The sequence below is a fragment of the Mandrillus leucophaeus genome, unplaced genomic scaffold (assembly GCF_000951045.1).
Source record: "Mandrillus leucophaeus isolate KB7577 unplaced genomic scaffold, Mleu.le_1.0 Scaffold55, whole genome shotgun sequence".
Lineage (NCBI taxonomy): Eukaryota > Metazoa > Chordata > Mammalia > Primates > Cercopithecidae > Mandrillus > Mandrillus leucophaeus.
The window spans coordinates 3,461,260-3,481,834 of NW_012105919.1; the positions used below are offsets into that span (position 1 = coordinate 3,461,260).

The following is a 20,575-nucleotide window of genomic DNA, read 5'->3' on the forward strand; positions in this document are numbered from 1 at the left end:
CTAAGCTGTGGTGTTTGGTAGGTTAGATACCTTAAATGCATTTTTGACTAGTGATATTTTCAACTTACGATGAGTTTATTGGGATGTATCCCCATAAAGTCGAGGAGCGTTATACATATCTCTGTATAGTAGAGTGAGTTCCTTATACATTTCATCCAGTTTCCCCTGAAGTTAACATTTTACCTAACCATGATACATTTATCAAAACTAAAGCATTAACATCAATACATTGCTATTAACTAAACTCTAGAGTTTAATTGGATTTTGCCAGTTTTCCAGTGAATATCCTTTTTCCATTCCAGGATCCAATTCACGATCACACATTGAGTTTGGTCACACTTGTCTCTGTAGTCTTCTCCAATCTGTGACAGCTTCTTAGGTTTTCCTTGTTTTTCATGACCTTGATGATTTCTTTTTTTTTTTTTTTGAGATGGAGTCTCATTCTGTTGCCCAGGCTGGAGTGCAGTGACATGATCTCAGCTCACTACAAGCCCTGCCTCCTGGGTTCACACCGTTCTCCTGCCTCAGCCTCCCGAGTAGCTGGGACTACAGGCACCCGCCACCACGTCTGGCTAACTTTTTGTATTTTTAGTAGAGGCGGGGGTCTCACCATGTTAGTCAGGATGGTCTCGATCTCCTGACCTTGTGATCTGCCCGCCTTGGCTTCCCAAAGTGCTGGGATTACAGGTGTGAGCCACCATGCCCGGCGACCTTGACGATTTTTAAGAGTACTGGTCACATATCTTGTAGGATATCCCTCAACTTGTGTTAATCTTAAGTTTTCTCATGATTAGACTTGAGTAATGGAGTTTTGGGAAGAATACCACAGAGGTATATTGTTAAGTGTTCTCATCACTTGGAGGTAAATGTTATCAACATGGCCTGGTGATGTTGAACTTGTCTGTTGGTTTAGTTAGTATCTGCCAGATTTTTCTCACTGTATAATTACAAATCCTCCTTAACTTATGATGGGATTACAGCCTGATAAGCGCATCATAAATTGAAAATATCGTAAGTCAAAAATACATTTAATGCACCTAACCTACTAAACATCACAGCTTAGCCTAGCCTGCCTTAAATGTACTCAGGACACATTAGCCTACATGTAAAGCCTATTTTATAATAAAGTGTTGTGTATCTCATGTAATATGTTGAGTACTGTACTTAGAATGAAAAACAGAAGGGTTGTATTGCTTTTGCACCATCATAAAGTAAAAAAAAACCGTAAGGCAAACCATCATGAAGTTGGGGACTGCCTATACTCTTTTCCCCTTTCCCTGTTCAATTCTTTGGAAGAAAGTTGTTTAGTTCAGACCATACTCAAGAGGAAGGAAATAAAGCTCCATCTCTTGGAGCTTAATTGAAACTGGAATGACTGGTTTCTACATAACTTATTTAGAGTCCCTTTGTAAGAAAGATTTGTTCCTTCTCTCCATTTGTTTTTTTCCATTATTTATATTGATAGAGACGCATGCATATTTATTTTATACCTTGGGTTATAATCTATTTTTCTTGCTCAAATTGTTACAGCTTTGGTCACTGGGAGGTTCTTCAGATTGGCTCCTGTGTCTTTTGACATGTCCCCACCCTCTTGTTTCTGAGTGCTTCTCTACTTTGGCATTACAAAAGATGTTCCAGGCTCCTCTTCTGTTGTTCCCTGCCACAGCCCTAGAATCATCCATTTCTATGGAGCCCTGGTTCCTTTTACTTTAGACTCTGGGGTTTAGAAACTAGTCTGGGTGTTGGGTATGCTCATTGCTGCTTCTAGGCCCTCACAGCAGATAGAGCTAGAAAACATATGGCTGTATATGAATCCATGGATTCACATCTATCTATCATTGTTTTCTGTATCTGGCCATCTGTATATATATTAAGCTAAACATGAATTCATACTGATGTCTCAGACTCTAATCCATTGCTGCAGGGCTCATTCTTGCCTTCCTTTTGCTTATTTGTGACTTCTTTCTCTAACAGGGAAAAACCCCAGTCTCATTTTCACCAACCTATCTACTCATTTGTTCAACCCTGGTATAGGTGTAAAGTAGTTTCAGAATTACTAACCTATACCCCTGTGAGAATTGTATTTGCCAACTAGGCACTTCTTCTTTGAATGAAATACACACCACACAGGGAGCATCTCTACACTTCAGCATGCAGAGATTGGAACAGTGTTCTCTCTGAGTGAATCATACTGAAGGACAGAAATTACTTTTAAAAATTCTGTAATGGGTTAGGCCTATAATCCTGGCATTTTGGGAGGCTGAGGCGGGCAGATCACCTGAGGTCAGGAGTTTGAGACCAGCCTGGCCAACATGGTAAAAACCCGTCTCTACAAAATTACAAAAATTCGCCAGGCGTGGTGGCATATGCCTGTAATCCCAGATACTGTGGAGGCTGAGGCATGAGAATCACTTGAACCTGGGAGGCAGAGGTTGCAGTGAGCTGAGATTGTGCCACTGCACTCCAGCCTGGGCGACAGAGCGAGACTCTCTCTCAAAAAAAAAAAAAAAAAAAAATTCCATGATAGCAGAGCTGGAATAGAAATGGGGTTGCACAGGCTGAATTTCAGTTGTTGCAACATTAAATGAGCAAGATTTAAACTGGCCTTGTGTGGCACTTGATATTCAGCTGCTCGTATTTTATTAAACACTTCCTTTTTGTTTGGTGTCTGTCATTCCTTTGAGAAATATTTGAGTGCCTTTTGAGTTGCAGACATTGATTAGATGCTGAGGTTGTAACAGTGAAGAAGATAGCCATGGTTGTTGCCTCATGGAACTGAAGTTTTACCAGATGTAAAATTTGAATTAACATGAGACTGTGCCCCCATGTGCCCTATTGTTTCTTCACACAGCTCCCTTCATTTCCTTGTTTTTTTCATACTTGTTCATTCATTCCTGCATTAATTAAAGTAGGTTGTACTGTGCCAGGCACTGGCAATATTTAAGTAGTCGTGTTCCTGAAATGGAAATAAATCCAGCATGGTTGGAGTAGAAGGAGTTGGGGTACAATGTGGAGTGTGATGGGGGGATTAGAAAAGTAAGCTGAGACCAGATTTTTTGTTTGGAGGGAGAGGTGGGGCTTATAGGCATATTACAGATTTTAGACTTTATTTGGAGGGAAATGGAAGTCATTGAGGAGTCTGAAGCAAGAGAATGGCATAAAAAGATCCTCATTTTAGGCCAGGTGTGGTGACTCACACCTGTAATCCCAGCACTTTGAGAGGCTGAAGTGGGTGGATCGCTTGAGACCAAGAGTTTGAGACTAGCCTGGGCAACATGGTAAAACCCTGTCTCTACCAAAATTACAAAAATTAGCTGGGCATGGTGGCTCATGCCTGTGGTCCCAGCTACTTGGGAGGCTGAGGCATGAGAATCACTTGAACCCAGGAGGCAGAGACTGCGGTGAGCCGAGATTGTGCCAATGCATTCCAGCCTGGGTGACCGAGTGAGACTTCGTCTCAAAAAAAAAAAAAAAAAGAGACCCTCATTTTGAAAGAGGACTCTGGCTTGAGGGTGAAGAATGGGTGGGCTCCAGGCTTGAGCAGCTGCAGGGGCCAGGGAGGAGCTGCTGCAGCGCTGCACGTGAGAATCCGTCATGGTTTGGTCAGAGTGGGTGGGACTGACAGTGAGCACAGAGCGAAGTAAAACCAGCAAGATTTCATGATTGGATAGTGGAAGGAATCGTGGTGTTTGTAGTCTTCAAATGTGAACCCAGAGTGCACTGGACAAGTAGTCTAGGCTGCTCTGTAACCAAGGCAAGTGTTTTCATTTTACCCTCTCTTCCTGCTCTTGGCCTTTGATTTTTTGTAATTTAAGGTTTATGAGTGTAATCAGTTACTTCACATGGAAAGATACTTAATACCAGATGATTTTGGAGTCTTGTGATCGATCCCTTCTCTCAATCTTGGTTGTGTGTCAGTTGGCAAGGCCATAGGATTTATTATGAACATTGCAGAAGGCTTGGTTACTGTGCTGTGACATTGAATTTGGGTGGAGATAGATCAATTTCAGATGATTTTCTAGGCCTCAGAAACACATTACCCTCTACTCCACAAACACAAATCAAAACAAAACAATCCCTATTCCCTGAGAATTTCTCTTGATCCATCACATAGCCTGTGCTGTCACAGTACTGAGACGAGCCCATCTGATTTGTGAGTCAGTTTTATTTCTTGGTCTTCTACAGAAGCTAAAAAGTTCCAACATTTTTTTTTTCTTGTTTTTTTTTGAGACAGAGTCTTGCTCTGTTGCACAGGCTGGAGTGCAGTGGCGTAATCTCAGCTCACTGCAAGCTCTGTCTTCCAGGTTCAAGGGATTCTTCTGCCTCAGCCTCCAAGTAGCTGGGACTACAGGCGCGTGCCACCATGCGCCCGGCTAATTTTGTGTATTTTCAGTACAGATGGGGTTTCACCGTATTAGCCCAGATGGTCTCGATCTCCTGACCTCATGATCCGCCCACTTCGGCTTCCCAAAGTGCTAGGATTACAGGCATGAGCCACCATGCCTGGCCCAAGTTCCAACATTTTAATGCTTTTCCTTGGATTCCTTTGAGTCATTGAAGTAATTCCTGTTTCATTTATACGAATTATTCCACACTAGAAAATTCTGTTGTAATCACTTTATGTATTAATAGAAATACTGATTTTTATTTTCAAGGAAGTATTGAGTAGCGGGGGGAAATAGGGATTAACTGTTAAATGGGTATAGAGTTTCAGTAATATAAGACAAAAAACTTCAGGGATCTTCTATACAGCAGTGGGTATATAGTTAACAATACTGCACATCTAACAGTTTCTTAAGAGGGTAGATCTCATGTCATGTGTTTTTAAAAGTTACTTTTTAAAAAAATTGAGTAAAAAAGCAGTTTTACTCTTCAGTTCCTATTTATTATAGATTTAAAATTTTTATTTTAAAAAGTGAGTTGAGATTTTTAAACCTCAGGATAAGTTTTATTTATTTTTTAAAAAATATTTTATTATTATTTTTTGAGAGGGAGTCTCACTCTGTCACCCAGGCTGGAGTGCAGTGGTATCTTGGCTCACTGCAATCTCCATCTCCCAGGTTCAAGTGATTCCGGTGCTTCAGCCCCTACAGGTGTGCGCCACCACACCTGGCTAAGTTTTGTATTTTTAGTAGAGATGGAGTGTCACCATGTTGGCCAGGCTTGTCTTGAACTCCTGACCTCAAGTGATCACCTGCCTTGGCCTCTCAAAGTGCTGAGATTACACGTACGAGTCACAGTGCCTGGCAGGTAAGTTTTAAAATAATGATCTCTGCTAGCAGGGCATGGTGGCTCATGCCTGTAAACCCAGCACTTTGGGAGGCTGAGGCAGAAATATCACTTGAGGCCAAGAGTTCGAGACCAGTCTGGGCAACATAATGAGACCCCCTCTCCACAAAAAGTAAAAAAAAGATTTGGCTGAATGTGGCATGTTCCTGTAGTACCAGCTATTGGGAGGCTGAGGTGGGAGGATTGCTTGAGCCCAGGAGTTTGAGGCTGCAGTGAGCTATGATTAGACCACTGTGCTCTAGCCTGGGTGACAGAGTGAGACCCTGTCTCTTAAAAAAAAAAAAAAAAAAAGGGCCATGCTGTAACCCCAACACTTTGGGAGGCCGAGGCGGGCAGATCACTTGAGGCCAGGAATTTGAGACCAGCCTGGCCAACATGATGAAACCCTATCTCTACTGAAAATACAAAAATAAGCCAGGTGTTGTGGTGCACACCTGTAATGCCAGCTACTTGGGAGGCTGAGGCAAAGAATTGCTTGAACGTGAGAGGCAGAGGCTACAGTGAGCCCAGATCACACCACTGCACTCCAGCCTGGGTGACAGAGCGAGACCATCTCAAAAACAACAACAACAAAAAAACCAAACAAAAGTTCTTGCCAATTCTTCCATTTAATATTTAATTTTGAATTATATTTTATCTTTCTAAGGATTGTTTCTTATATAAGCAAAGATTTTTCAGTGCTGAACGTTTACGACTGCTATTCAGAAATGGTTATTTGCAAGTCTTTGTTTTAAGAAAATGGCTGTTCAAAAAATCAAAATAGTATATAAACCAAACAAAACATTTTTGCTTTGGATGTCTGTTTTGCAACTTCTTCCCTGCACTCTAAGTTCTTACTGACTGCTTTATCAGTTAATAAATTGGTTTGGCTACTTTAACAGAGGCAAATAGTATTAGGCAAAAATTATTTTTTATTTTTATTTTTTGAGACAGTCTCACTCCGTCACCCAGGCTGCAGTGCAGTGGCCTGATCTGGCTCACTGCAACCTCCGCCTCCCAGGTTCAAGTGATTCTCATGCCTCAGCCTCCTGAGTAGCTGGAATTATAGGCGTGTGCCACCACACCCAGCTAATTTTTGTATTTTTAGTAGAGACAGGGTTTTGCCATGTTGACCAGGCTGGTCTCGAACTCTTGAACTCAAGTGATCCTTCTACTTTGGCCTCCCAAAGTGCTGGGATTACAGGCATAAGCCACTGTGCCCAGCCCTATTTTTTATTTTTTAGAGATGGGTCTCGCTCTGTTGCCCAGGCTGGAGTGCAATGGTGCGATCATAGCTTACTGCAGCCTTCAATTCCTAGGCTCAGGCAATGCTCCTGCCTCAGCCTTCTGAGTAGCTGGGACTACAGGCTTGTGCCACCAGGCCTGGCTTATACGCTTGTACATTAGTATTTGATACGGCTACCCTAAGGGCAATCCTATAGTGAAGTCAACATTAGATAATGATGCTCATCTGATGGATTAGATTTCCAGAGTTGGCTATTTCCAGGTGCCTATAGGAGTAGAAAAGGGTGATAAACCATCTAACTAGATGTCCTACCAAATATAGTTCACTCCACATCTGAGATGAGACTGCATGACTGCCGGTTTTCTTTGCCTTTTTCCTCCCAGGGTATCATCAGAACCAAAAATGAAGTTTTAAAGGTGGGTCGGGTGTGGTGGTTCATGCCTGTAATCCTAGCACTTTGGGAGGCTGAGGCAGGTGGATCATCTGAGCTCAGGAGTTCAAGACCAGCCTGTCTAACATGGTAAAGCCCTATCTCTACTAAAATACAAAAAGTTAGCCGGGCATGGTGGTGGGCATCTGTAATCCCAGCTACTCAGGAAGCTGAGGCATGAAAATCGCTTGAACCCCAGAGGCAGAGGTTGCGGTGAGCCGAGATCATGCCACTGCACTCTAGCCTGAACAACAGAGCAAGACTCTGTCTCCAAACAAACAAAAAAGGTGCCAGAGTCTTTTCCAGGGGCGAGGGGAGATACAATGAAGTGTGTTATTGTTTCTGATAAGAGTGCTACCATCTTCCATTCTTGTGTGCCATTTCTAGTTGGGGTGATTTTATTTTCGGAGTTCCTTTCCCAGCTGTTTACCTGAAAAACCATGAAATGTGTTTCACATGAACTATGAAATGATTAGACGCTAATGTGGCAAAGAAAGTGTGAATTCTCTCTTAGAAACAGGGACATTTGGTTCGGTACAGTAAATTGTTAATGAGTGACGCTGTGCTTTCAAAGTCTGTGGTTCAAAAGTACTTTTCACTCCTACTGTATATTTACCTTGAGAAGGTGAATCCCCTAACAGTTTAGTCAATGTATCAGTATTCTCAACCTATCAATTTTTTTTTCTTTCTCTCTCTTTTTTCTTTTTTTGGGCAAAATACCTTTTTTGCTTTTTTATCCCCTTAAAATATCCATTGTCCCTCACATGTGCACTCTTCTAAATTTCAGAAAAGCAAGAGGAAAGGGCATGAATATACAAATATTAAGTATTCTCTAGCGGACCAGACGAGTGGAGATCAGAGCCCCCTCCCGCCTTGTACTCCAACGCCACCCTGTGCAGAGTAAGTAGTACTGAAGGAAATTCTTTTTACCTGGTCATGGCGGTTTAAAAAGGTTTAAAAAACAAAAACAACAAAAAAACATAAGTTTGTAGCACATGCCTTTCACTGGTGCACGTTCCTGTTGCCTCACTGTTAGTGTGTCTCTGACTGGTGGTATCTATGGATTATGTTAATGCTATCTCAACCATGTTTTAATTTTCTTAAGCTGGCCAGGTACGGTAGCTTACGCCTGTAATCCCAGCGCTTTGGGAGGCCAAGGTGGGTGGATCACTTTGAAGCCAGGAGTTTGAGACCAGCCTGGCCAACATGGTGAAAGTCTGTCTCTACTAAAAATACAAAAATTAGCTGGGCATGGTGGCACATGTCTGTAATCCCAGCTACTCGGGAGACTGACGCAGGAGAATCGCTTGAACCCAGGAAACGGATGTTGCAGTGAGCCGAGATCATGCCACTGCACTCCAGCCTGGGCTATAGAGTGAACCTCTGTCTAAAAAAAAAAAAGAATTCCTAAACTGAAGGCTGATTGCTATGCTAACTAGGATTCTATGGGATTTTAAGTATATCAAGTGGTGGTTCTCCAAGAAGAATCTACTTTTTCTTTTGATGGGCTGGGGATTGTTACAAAGGAAGGTCATATGTCTTAACGATGTGTTAAGGCTCTTTGCAAAATAAAAGTAAATAAATTGACCACTAATGTGTCAGCCCAGCCATGATCCACTCATTTGCCACTAGTCAACAGAAATCTACTTTGGATGTTTAAACCAGGGGTCAGCAAACTGTAGCTCACAAGCCCAGATCTGGGCCATGGCCTGTTACAGTATAGTCTGTGAATGATTTTAAAGGGTTGTAAAATGAAACAACACAAAACAAAGACCCAATAACAAAACAAAGCCCGAAGAATAATATGTGACAGAGACGACGTATGGCACATAGAGCCTAAAATACTGACTCTCAGGTCCTTCGCAGAAAAACCTTCCTGACTCCTTATTTAAAACACAGTAGGAAAGCATTTGTTAAATTGATTATATGAATAGCAATTATAAGTTATTATTTTTCTATATATTCAAAAGTCACTTGTTAGTATAACATATACCTTTTATTTTTCCCTAAGAATCTTCTCTCTGTTTGCTTCTGATGTGGATTTTTAAGCCCCTGCAGATTTTAATATTCTATATAAATGTTTTAGGTGGCATATATGAGGTTTGTGTTAACATTTGCTTTCTATTTAACATTGAAATGAAATTATACAGCAGAGGTATTTTCTCCTTCAAGTTGCCAGTTCTTTCTGCCTTTTTTCTTTTCTTTCCCAGTGGACTGCCTGGGAAAATTGATATTTTAAATTGCTCTCTGCAATAATTTTCAATGGAACTGGAATGCCAGGGTTCTGAGTCCTTGCCGGAAAGCTTTTCCCTCCTGTTGGCATGACCGAATCAGCTGTCATGATTCCCTCAGTACCAGTGGCATGCCTGTGACAGCCTGTCTGCCTTTCGTTCCCGTCATCCCCCTTGTAGGGTTCAGATCTGGGATACACTGGCCCCTCTCAGCCTGGCACCCACAGCTGCTGGGTTCCTCACTCTCCTGGACTGCTCTGATGTCACCTCCCTGCTCAGCAGAAAGGAGTCTAGGATCTTGATGCTTTGGTCCTCCGTCCTAGGCCCTAAACCACCCATTGCCCTTCACATAACCTGAGCTGGGGCTAAATAGATCTGTCATCACTGTCTGCCTGCTCCTGTATTTTCCCTTCTTGGATCTTTTGCCTGTTCAGATCCCTCTACTGGAAATTAATAGGATTTGTTCTATGTGTGTGTTTCCAACCATTCTTTACAGTGTGATTCAAATGCTTCATCCTACAGCCCTCCTTAAAACAACCTGCTTTCTGCCAGACACCAGGGAACATCAGGACTCGAGGCTTTTATTATACTTCTGTTGTTTTTTTGAGGTGGAGTCTCACTCTGCCGCCCAGGCTGGAGTGCAGTGGCACGATCTTGGCTCACTGCAACCTCCACCTCCCAAGTTCAAGAGATTCTTCTGCCTCAGCCTCCCAAGCAGCTGGGACTACAGGTGTGCACCACAACACCCGGATAATTTTTGTATTTTTAGTAGAGACGGGGTTTCACCATATTGGCCAGGCTGGTTTCGAACTCCTGACCTCTTGATCCACCCGCCTTGGCCTCCCAAAGTTCTGGGATTATAGGCATGAGCCACCGCACCCCACCTTATTTCACTTCTGCTTCTGTAATTATATTGCTGTATGGCTATGTCTTCTCTCCCTGGGAGTATCAGGTCCTAGGCACAGGAACTGTGTCTGTACCATATCTGGTGCCCAAAGAATGTAGTATGTGTTTTATAAATATCATGTGAGCTTAAAGAGCATGGTGTACATTTTTGTAAATGTCTTTCTTTTTCTTTTCTCTCCAGAATGAGAGAAGACAGTGCTAGAGTCTATGAAAACGTGGGCCTGATGCAACAGCAGAAAAGTTTCAGATGAGAAAACCTGCCAAAACTTCAGCACAGAAATAGGTATTTAAATGCAAGCGCTCTATTGGTTAATTGTTTATATAATTGGCAGTATTTTTAAGCAGGCAAGCAATTTGGGAATGTTTTAGCAAAGTGTACCATAATTGAGTTTTACAAACCAGGCTCCTTTTTCCTCTCTCTGTACTTCTTTTTCCAAGATGGTTTTAGTTTAGAGTTCATTAAACATTAAAATCAAATACAGAATTAATTCTGCATGAGGCAAGGCTAGCACTTATTCCAGAGAAATGGCTGATACTGGTGGTAGAGTGCAGGTATCACTGTTCTTGCAATTTTTATTAGAGTTGGTTAACCCAGGCCGTGCTGGGGGATGATCTGTAGGGATCTGGGAATCACTGGGACTCAGCACTGGGTGGTTGGAAGTCAGGAAGCCTGAGTTCTCATTTCAGTCAGCTTCTGACCAGCTGTGTGGCATGGGGTGCTAGACCACCTGGCCTCCGACTCGGTCACCTACATCCTTTCCAGCTCTGCTGCTGGAAATTCATCTCTGCCATACGTCGCCTCCCTATCAATTACCTTTTTTAAGTGTGAGCCAAGTATGTGATGCATGTTTTAATGATAAATTAGAAACTTATCTGGGCATGGTGGCTAACGCCTGTAATTCCAGCACTTTGGGAGGCTGAGGTGGGTGGATCACCTGAGGTCAGGAGTTCGAGACCAGCCTGACCAACTAAAATAGTAGAGACAAGCCCGTCTCTACTAAAAATAGAAAATTAGCTGGGCATGGTGGCGCATTCCTGTAATCCCAGCTACTCGGGAGGCTGAAGCAGGAGAGGCGGAGGTTATAGTGAGCCAAGATCGCGCCATTGCACTCCAACCTGGGCCACAAGAGTGAAACTCCATCTCAAAAAAAAAAAAAAAAAAAAAAGTAGAAACTCAGTGTCAGTATTTCATGTCGAAATTCCACTTCAATGGGTAGTGTAGTTAAAAGCTTTAGGTCTACCTTAAAATCACCTAATGCTTTGTTAAGCTTTTAGATATATGTTCCTTAAAAACTCTAACTTATTTCTTCCCCAGATGTGGACTTTCACCCTCTCCCTAAAAATATCAAGAACAGATGCAAGAAAGTTTATGTGAAGACAGAATTTGGATTTGGAAGGCTTGCATTGTGGTTGACTACCTTTTGATAAGCAAAATTTGAAACCATTTGAAGACCACTGTATTTTAACTCCACAATACCTGCTTCCCAATTACTCATTTCCTCAGATAAGAAGAAATCATCTCTACAGTGTAGACAACATTATATTTTATAGAATTTGTTTTAAATTGAGGAAGCAGTTAAATTGTGTGCTGTATTTTGCAGATTATGGGATTCAAATTCTAGTAATAGGCTTTTTTTTTTTCCTTTTTATAACTTTAACCAGTTTAATTTTTATTTTTCCTCATTGCGGGGGATGATAAGAAGAAATGATTTGGGAAAATTAAGTAACAACATCCTAGAAAAGGAGAACGATTGCATTTACCATCATGTATCCAGTCGTGGATAATTCATTTTGATGGCTTCTGTTTTTGGCTAAATGAGAATTAAGCCAGTGCCTGAGACTGTCAGAAGCTGACTGGTCTACCTTTGTATTGGCATTAAAGAGTCACAGAAAAAGAATCATGGATATTTATGAATTAAGATAAGAGGTGTGGCTTTTTTTTTTTTTCAGCCGTTGACCAATTACAGTTTGGCTGTTGACTGAGAAGATTGTGGTGGGAAAACGTTTGCCATATTTTCTTTGCATTTGAGTAATTGTCTTGTACTTAGAAAAAAGGCATCTATGAATGACCAGTGTTTTTGGTTGTCAAATGTTGCTGACAAAGTTACCCAAAACTTTAGTGGCTTAAAAAGCCCCACCCCCAACTGTTGTTTAATCTGAGCTGGGCTCAGCTGGGCTGTTCTTCTGCCAGCCTGCAGGTGGCCACTCATGTGGTCAGCAGGTCAGCGGAGAGACTGGGATGGCTGGGCTTCTCTCTCTGCCTGCAGTCCTGAGTCTCTCCTTCTCCGTGTAGTCTCTTTCAGTGGCCTGGCTGGCAGCGTAGCTCGACCTCTCACATGCAGCTCAGAGCTCCCAAGAGCTCAAAAGCAGAAGTGACCAGGCCTTCTGAAGACTTAAGTCCAGAATTGTCGCAGTGTCCCTTCTACTTCCCTCTGTTGATGATGATGATGATGATGATTTTTGCTAATCAGAAGAGAGCTGGGGTATGCCCTCTACTTACTAAACAAGTCACAAGCCCAGCTCAGATTCAAGAAAAGGGTGTGAAGTGGAGGTGCAGTTAATTGGGGGGCCACTAGTCTAATAGAGGATCACAACCAGTGCCATGGAAAACCAAGAATATTAGCAAAAGTAGAAGTTGCTAGTGACCTTGGAAAGGCGAAGCTGCTTATAGTAACTGGGACAAGCTGAAAGTGAGACTGAGAAATGAAGAGAGGGCCTTCAGGAAGCTTCCTGAATGATTTCTGCCAGCCCTGAACTTATTTTTGGAACCAGCACTTGGGAAAACTGATCTTGTGAGGATGGATGTGTTTAGAGACACAGGGCTTTTGAAAGCAGCACCACCCCACTGGGCATCCCCAGACTTGGGAAATGTGACTCTTTCTTAATGCCACTGTTTTTTAGTCAGGCCACACTAAGAAGGAACAGCCCTAACAGGCCTCCAGCCAGGCTGAACGAGCTCATTTTTGTTTTAGCCAACCAGTAAGATTTGCTAATGTTCTACCTTAAGTGCCTTCTCCAAAGACATCCCTCTTTGCCTCATATGTTGAATCATCATTCAGTGTGGATATTTCAATGAAAATATCATTGGTTGACTTTTGTGACAGTAATAATGCTATGGCATCTTTGCCGTGAAGTTATGGTCTCCTTGGATTCTTCTGACTTTGGCTCCTAAAAGGAAGGCCTAGATCCAGCCCTGGTAGTAGTTCCTTTCTGAGGTCTCTCAGTCCTTTGAGACTCTGAGGTAGTTTGGCTGCCATTCTCACTGACAAAATATATATCAGCCCCCACCCCCGCCCCCCAATATTCATTGAATTTTGAATTGCTTCAGAACACAGGTGTGGCCTGAAGGGATTCCCTTATTAGGGAAAGGTGACTGCTGTTTTCTAGTCAAACTTGTACAGAAAAAGATTCCAGTTCAGTATTTGCAGCAAGACGCTTGAATCCTGTTCTTTTTATTGCATTGTTACATTGACTCATTCTCCATTTTGCTTTGGTTTTGTCTTGACTGGACTTTGGGGGTAAAGTCTTTCACCAGCACACAAGAGTTTGATTGTACAAATGTATCTTCCACATTAACATCTCTGCCTGTTGCTTAAGACCAGTTGCTTTTATACTCAGAATGGAAATACCTGATCTTGGCTAGCTTGCTTTGTTATAAGAGATTGATTTCATTTAGATTTCCCTCCACGAAATCAGCAGACTGTCATGTTCTTATGTGAACTTAGGCCAAGGCCAGAGTGATCATAGTCCCTAGGTTGCTAAGGCTTATGATGTGTTTGGTAAAAGATGATCGCAGGTTCTCAGACGAGTTTACTTTACATGAGATGGAATGAGGCCGAGAGGCTGGGATGATGGAGAGAGCTCAAGGTGCAGGTTTAAAAAAAAGTTGTGGAAATGAAAGTTCCAAAGAGGTGGTTTCTGAGGAAGTCAGAGAGCTGAGGGCCAGAGCAGTCAGTAATGGGTGAACGAGGTTATTTGGAAAGTCGGTGTGACAGACACATGGATACCATCTACTTCTAGGTTGCTGGTAGGTATTAAATATGCACAATATTCCATAGCTCACTGAGGATTTTAAAATTATAAGCATAGGATTTTATATTTTGGGGTAAAAGAGTTATCTGGCACATGGTGTTGGGGTTTTTAAAAAAAGCCGAATTTCACAGTCTTAATAACTTAAAAAAAAACAAAAAACCTAAAAGGCGCTTCATGTGTAGTGTGTGGCCCTTCTGAAACTTACGGTCATCTCTCCCACTGAAACCAAGGTCTTTTCAAATGTAGCTAAATGGGGAGGAGAAGACGTGGGTAGGACTTTCTTGGTGTGTGTGCATTCTTTAAAGAGCCCAGTTGCTTCGGGGAAACAGCCAGGAAAATGGTCAAGATTATTTTTAGAGGTTATTTTATTGGGGACTTTAAGAACTAATAACATCTTGAGTTATTTTTAATTGAGGGGGCTGTGGAAAGGTTTGCAATTGTGAAGTGTTTTGTTGTAGCTTAGTGTCCATAAGGGAAACTTAGACTGTAGACATAACTACAAAGCCAGTGCAGTTTTCGTTCTCTGTATGTTGTTGGGGGAATCAAGTTTTACATATAGCAAGCACATGGCCTCCCTGATGTCAGGATGCCTTTGTTAGGATCTGTATTTGCCCTTAATTTTGTTGAAATCTTTTTTCCTTCTTCCTCTTGAAAAGTTCCAAAATATAGTTTATTGTATCTTTCATCACTAAAAATTTGTTCCTTTTTCACTATGGGCAGTTCACACAAGGCAAAAACTATTGAACAGTTGGTTTTAGTGTGTTGTATAACTTTGCTGTATATCAAACTAATTTTGACAAGTTTTCATCCTAAGCCTCAAATCATGTAATTAATAATTTGCCTGTTTATTTATGACCTAATTGTGATTCTTTTATTAATAAAAGCTAATGGGAAAAGGATCCCTGATTAAGCTGATGACTAGACCTACAATTAATTTTCCTGCAGTATATGAAGTATTGTACCAGAGTATTAAAAGATATGTAATATTTTATTGATAAATCTATCCTTTAAAAGGAATACGTTTTAGGATGTCATCATTTTGATGTGAATCATGTAAATGTTGATAATATGCTGTTTATTATACATTTAGTGTTTCAAGAGATTCACTTAATTGCCTTTTTGCCCACGTATATTATGTAGTCTATTTGCAACTGTTTTTTAAAGAATGACATTAAAAGAATAGTTTATGTAGAGAAACATTAGTGGATGTTAATTGTCTCCCCACCTATATTTATGGGTGTTAGCGCAACTGCTTTGCTAGTTGCAAAGCTGTATTATCAGAGTAAAAGTGTATTTGTAAACTGTATGGGAACTAAAAATTAGGAATAAAACCATTTTCTTATATGATTGCATTTGTCGTTTGCTTCATCAGAAATGTCCGGGAAAAAAATGGGATTATTGGTCACTCCACCTCTCACACTGGCAAAATACTGACATTTAGCAGCTCTTACCTAGAGTAACTTGGAATACAGAATAAAGGCATGAGTTCCTCAAGAATTCATTGAGAGTTTCCTGTAGAAATAGCATTGGGAGATAGGGAGTTCTATTTGGGAGAACTTATGAGTAAATCAAGAGTAAAAAGTGTAGTCTGTGTAAAGTATAGAAGAAATGCTGGGTGTGGTGGTGCCCTTCTGTAATCTCAGCTACTTGGAGGCTGAGATGGGAGGATTCCTTGAACCCAAGAGCCCAGAAGTTTGAGACCAGTCTGGGTAACATAGTGAGACCCTTTCTCACCCATTCTCACTGCATCCCCCCAAAAAATACATATGTGTGCACACACACACACACATACACACACACACACACAGAGGAAATTGTTAGAAAACACACAGAACTGAATGTAAGTAGTATTAGGTGGGGATAAGAAGTAAAGGGATGGTAAGGAGGCTTGGAGGAGGAGTAAATTATCTGCTATGGCACATCAGCTCTTCCTTTAGGTTTAGGTTACATACCAACAGAGCCACTTTCTTCTGACAACAATGTGCACTGACATGGGCAGAAAGAAACCATTTTATAGATAGCAAAACAAGTGGTTATTCTTTATTATAAATATAAGGAATTATTTGGATTACTTATTTATACTGTAAAATACTATGACCCCCCTCTTAGTCTCATCTGAATTGTTTAATACATCTAATCAGATCTAGCTGGTTTAGTTTGTTAGTCCTGTCACCTGTCCATTCAGAAATACAGAGCATGGTCCAGGCGCAGTGACTCACGCCTGTAATCCCAGCACTTTGGGAAGCCAAGATGGGCGGATCACTTGAGGCCAGGGGTTCGATATCAGCCTGGCCGACATGGCGAAACCCCACCTCTACTAAAGATACTAAAATTAGTTGCTCCTGGTGGCGCATGCCCGTAATCCCAGCTACTTGGGAGGCTGAGGCATGAGAATTGCTTGAGCCCAGGAGGCAGAGGTTGCAGTGAGCCAAAATTGCACCACTGCACTCCAGCCTGGGTGACAGAGTGAGACTCTCTCGAAAGAATAAATAAATAAAAATAACAGAGTGCCTTCAAAATACCAGGCACTACACCTGTGCCCTGGGGAGGAACGCTGCTGGAAACAACCTGATGGGATGCCTGTCTACCAGGGAGGTAGACCTTGCACACGTCAGAAGGCAGTTCCTGAAGCTGCCCAGAGCCAAGACAAAAGACAGAAGTGAGACAACTAGTTCCAAACAAGATGAGAGCCATGAAGAGGGGCTAAGAGTGTGTATCGCACTGGAGGATTACTGCGGGGTTTTCAAACCATGGTACTGTTTGGTGATTACCCTTGGGTTTCAGAAGAGGTGCCGTATACAATATTGCTTGGAGACACCTCATTCCACATAATACTTCTTGAGGTCCTGGATTGCATGTTAGAGGGCAGTGACAATATCTTGTCCTTGGTCATGCCATGAAAGGACCTTCTGTTTGTGTAGTTCCTACTCACAAGAAGAGTTTCCAAGAAAATGAGTACATTAAAGGCAGAGCCGGAATCCCTGCAACAAATCATGCGGAGAGATAAGGGTTTATTCAACGTGATCATCTTGTGAATGAAAAAGCTTCCAGTATGAGGGTCTACTGTTGGCTCATATGACATGTATACTTTCATCCCTCTCTTCTCTTTGCCTCTATGACGGAGTAGCAAAAAGGGGACTGTGACCTCAAGTGAATGGTTTGATTTTGCAGGTGCTGTTCTTTTTCCCCTAGGAACTAGCTAAGTTTCCAAACACTGAATTTGCAAATGGGATGAGCCAGAAATAGAGATTTGCTATTTTGTCAGTGGTGACAGTTAGCAGTGAGCTGATGATATTCAAGTCACTGGAGGTCAGACCATTTAGATCCTCAAATACCATCATGATATAAAATATAGCTACTGAAATAAGGGTTACAAGAAAGCAATAACTGCAAATCTGTGAGCAGTTTACGGACAAAGGAATTATATGTGATGCGCAGACATGTTGTCATTTCTACCTGGTAAGACCATAGATACACTGAACTAAACAGAGTTTGTTTGGGATCTAAATTTTCCATTTGGCAAAGATTAAATCCCCAATAAGGGTTAGGCACCGGGAAGCAGATGAAGAAAATAGTTCACGCATCTGAGGAGCTCAGTGTAGTCAGGGAGACATGTATATTCAAATATTTGTCATTTGATTAGAATAGACAATGATAAGATTATTAACTTAAATTGATGGTTGCAAACAGGAGTGAATTATAGTGAGGTTAGAATTCAGAGAACCTGAGCTTACTCTGCCCCCCAGGTTGGAATGCAGTGGCGGAATATCAGCTTGCTGCAACCTCTCCCTCCCAGATTCAAGTAATTCTCTTGCCTCAGCCTCCTCAGTGGCTGGAATTACAGGCATGCACCACTACACCAGGCTAATTTTTGTATTTTTTAGTAGAGATTGAGTTTCACCATGTTGGCCAGGCTGGTCTCAAACTCCTCACCTCAGGTGATCCACCTGCCTCGGCCATCCAAAGTGCTGGGATTACAGGCGTGAACCAGTGAGCCACTGCACCCTGTGCCCCGCCCCCACCCCCCCGCCTCTCTGTCCTCTCTCTCTTTTTGACACAGGGTCTTGCTGTGTTGCCCAGGCTGGAGTGCAGTGGCGCTATCTTGGCTCTGCAACCTCTGCCTCCCAGGTTCAAGCAATTTTCATGCCTCAGCCTCCCGAGTAGCTGAGATTGCAGGCGCAAACCACCACGTCTGGCTATTTTTGTTTGCATATTTTGTAAAGAAAGGGTTTTGCCATGTTGGACAGGCTGGTCTCGAACTTCTGAGCTCAAGTGATACATCCACCTTGGCCTCCCAAAGTGTTGGGATTATAGGCGTGAGCCACTGCACCCAGCAACATTTCTCTTTAAAGTGAGGCTGAGCGTCTTTCCATGTGGTTTTCACGTGATCTGGGAATTCTTCATGTCTCTTGGCATTTTTGCCTATTGAATTCTGGTTCTGTCTTGTTTTGAGTTTAGGAATGAAGATATTTTATTATTATTATTATTATTATTTCAGACAGGGTCTCACTTCGTTGTTTAGGCTGGAGTGCAGTGGTGCAATCTGGGCTCACTGCAACCTCTGCTTGCCAGGCTCAAGTGATCCTCCCACCTCAGCCTCCTGAGTAGCTGGGACTATAGGCATGTGCCACCAAACCCAGCTATTTTTTTTTTTTAATTTTTTTGTGGAGATGGTGTTCCACCATATTCTCCAGGCTGGTTTTGAACTCCTGGGCTCAAGCAAACCTCCTGTCTTGTAATCCCGCCAAAGTGCTGGGATTACAGGTTTGAGTCACTGTGCCCAGCCAAGATATTTAATTCTTTACAACTGACTGCCATGACTGGACTTATTGATCAGTAGGATCAATTTCAATCAAATGCCCTTCTATAGGTGCATGTGGGATAGCTACCCTTTATGTGTGAGTTGCAGTTTTGGCCTTGCTGTGACTATAATTCTCAGTGGGGATGGGGAGAACAGCCTGGGAAATGCATTCTCAGCACTCCCAGGATGCTGAAACCTTGTCTCAGCCACCATGTGAGACCAGTCTTAATTATCCTGGTGAGTGAGTTGAGAATTATTTCAGATTTTCTTTCGTATTCAAAACTACCAAGCAGTATGCGTGCATGCACCCATTCAAGCACTTTTTAATGCATACGATGAACCAGGCATTGGGCTAGGTGCTCTGAGGAATATAAAATAAATACTTGTCTTAATCCCTGTCTGAATGGACTTTATGGCCCATTTAGGGAGAGGAGACACACACAGGCTGAATACAAGATGAAAAACAAAACAGCTATGGAGGGAGCCTGGACCAAGACCTTAAGACGAAGGATTGAAGGAAATAATTCCTTTAATTTACTGACAATTAGGTGCCAAACACTGTCAGCGGGTTTATAGAGTGATATGGTTTGGCTCTGTGTCCCCACCCAAATCTCATCTTGACTTGTAATCCCTACACGTTGAGAGAAGGACGTGGTGGGAGGTGATTGGATCAAGGAGGCGGTTTCCTTCATGCTGTTCTCATGATAGTGAGTGAGTTCTCCTGAGATCAGATGGTTTAAAAGTGTGGCACTGGCTAGGCGTAGTGGCTCATGCCTGCAATCCCAGCACTTTGGGAGGCCAAGGTGGGTGGATGACCTAAGGTCAGGAGTTTGAGACCAGCCTGACCAATACGGTGAAACCCCATCTGTACTAAAAATATGAAAATTAGCCGGGCGTGGTGGCGGGCACCTGTAATCCCAGCTACTTGAGAGGCTGAGGCAGGAGGATTGCTTGAACCCGGGAGACGGAGGTTGCAGTGAGCCGAGATTGCACCACTGCACTCCAATCTGGGTGACAAAGCGAGACTCTGTGTCAAAAACAAACAAAACAAAAACAAACAAACAAAAACGCAGAGGTTGGCTTTGACTCCTTCCTTCCCGCTCCCATTCCAGACCCTGCTTTTTCAGCCCCCCAGCCACTTCTGCTCACAGTCCTTCCAAAATATATATCCACAGTTTGTCGCTTCTCCCCAGCCCTGCAACCGCCACCATGGGGAGCCTCTGTTATCTCTGAAGGACAAGAAGGCAGGCACCAGTCTTCCTGGAACATGGTGAGATTTTTTTCTCCCCCACTAGAGACATGGTCTTGCTCTGTCACCCAGGCTGGAGTGCAGTGGCCCCATCAGAGCTCACTGCAGCCTCCTACCCCTGGGTTCAAGGGATCCCCCCAACCTCAGGCTCTTTAATAGCTGGGGCTACAGGCACAGGCCCCCATACTGGCTAAGTTTTTTATTTTATTTTTTTGAGGCAGAGTCTCACTCTGTCACCCAGGCTGCAGTGCAGTGGCGTGATCTCCACTCAACTGCAGTCTGCCCCTCAGGTTTAAGCAATTTTCATGCCTCAGACTCTTGGAGTAGTTGAGAATACAGGTATGCGCCACCATGCCCAGCTAATTTTTTTATATTTTTAGCAGAGACAGGGTTTTACAGTGTTGGCCAGGCT

At 42.5% G+C, this 20,575-nt stretch overlaps 1 protein-coding gene across 1 annotated transcript in view; it reads left to right on the forward strand.

The window, feature by feature from the left end:
* Window positions 1–15,460, forward strand: part of PTPN11 (protein tyrosine phosphatase, non-receptor type 11) — a 99,371-nt gene extending 83,911 nt beyond the window's left edge. The window contains exons 14-16 of the mRNA XM_011997939.1: window positions 7,732–7,844; window positions 10,263–10,364; window positions 11,397–15,460. Coding sequence (XP_011853329.1) covers window positions 7,732–7,844; window positions 10,263–10,332 — 183 coding nt within the window. The 3' untranslated portion in view covers window positions 10,333–10,364; window positions 11,397–15,460. The remainder of the gene's footprint in view (window positions 1–7,731; window positions 7,845–10,262; window positions 10,365–11,396) is intronic.
* The last annotated feature ends 5,115 nt before the right edge of the window (window positions 15,461–20,575 follow it).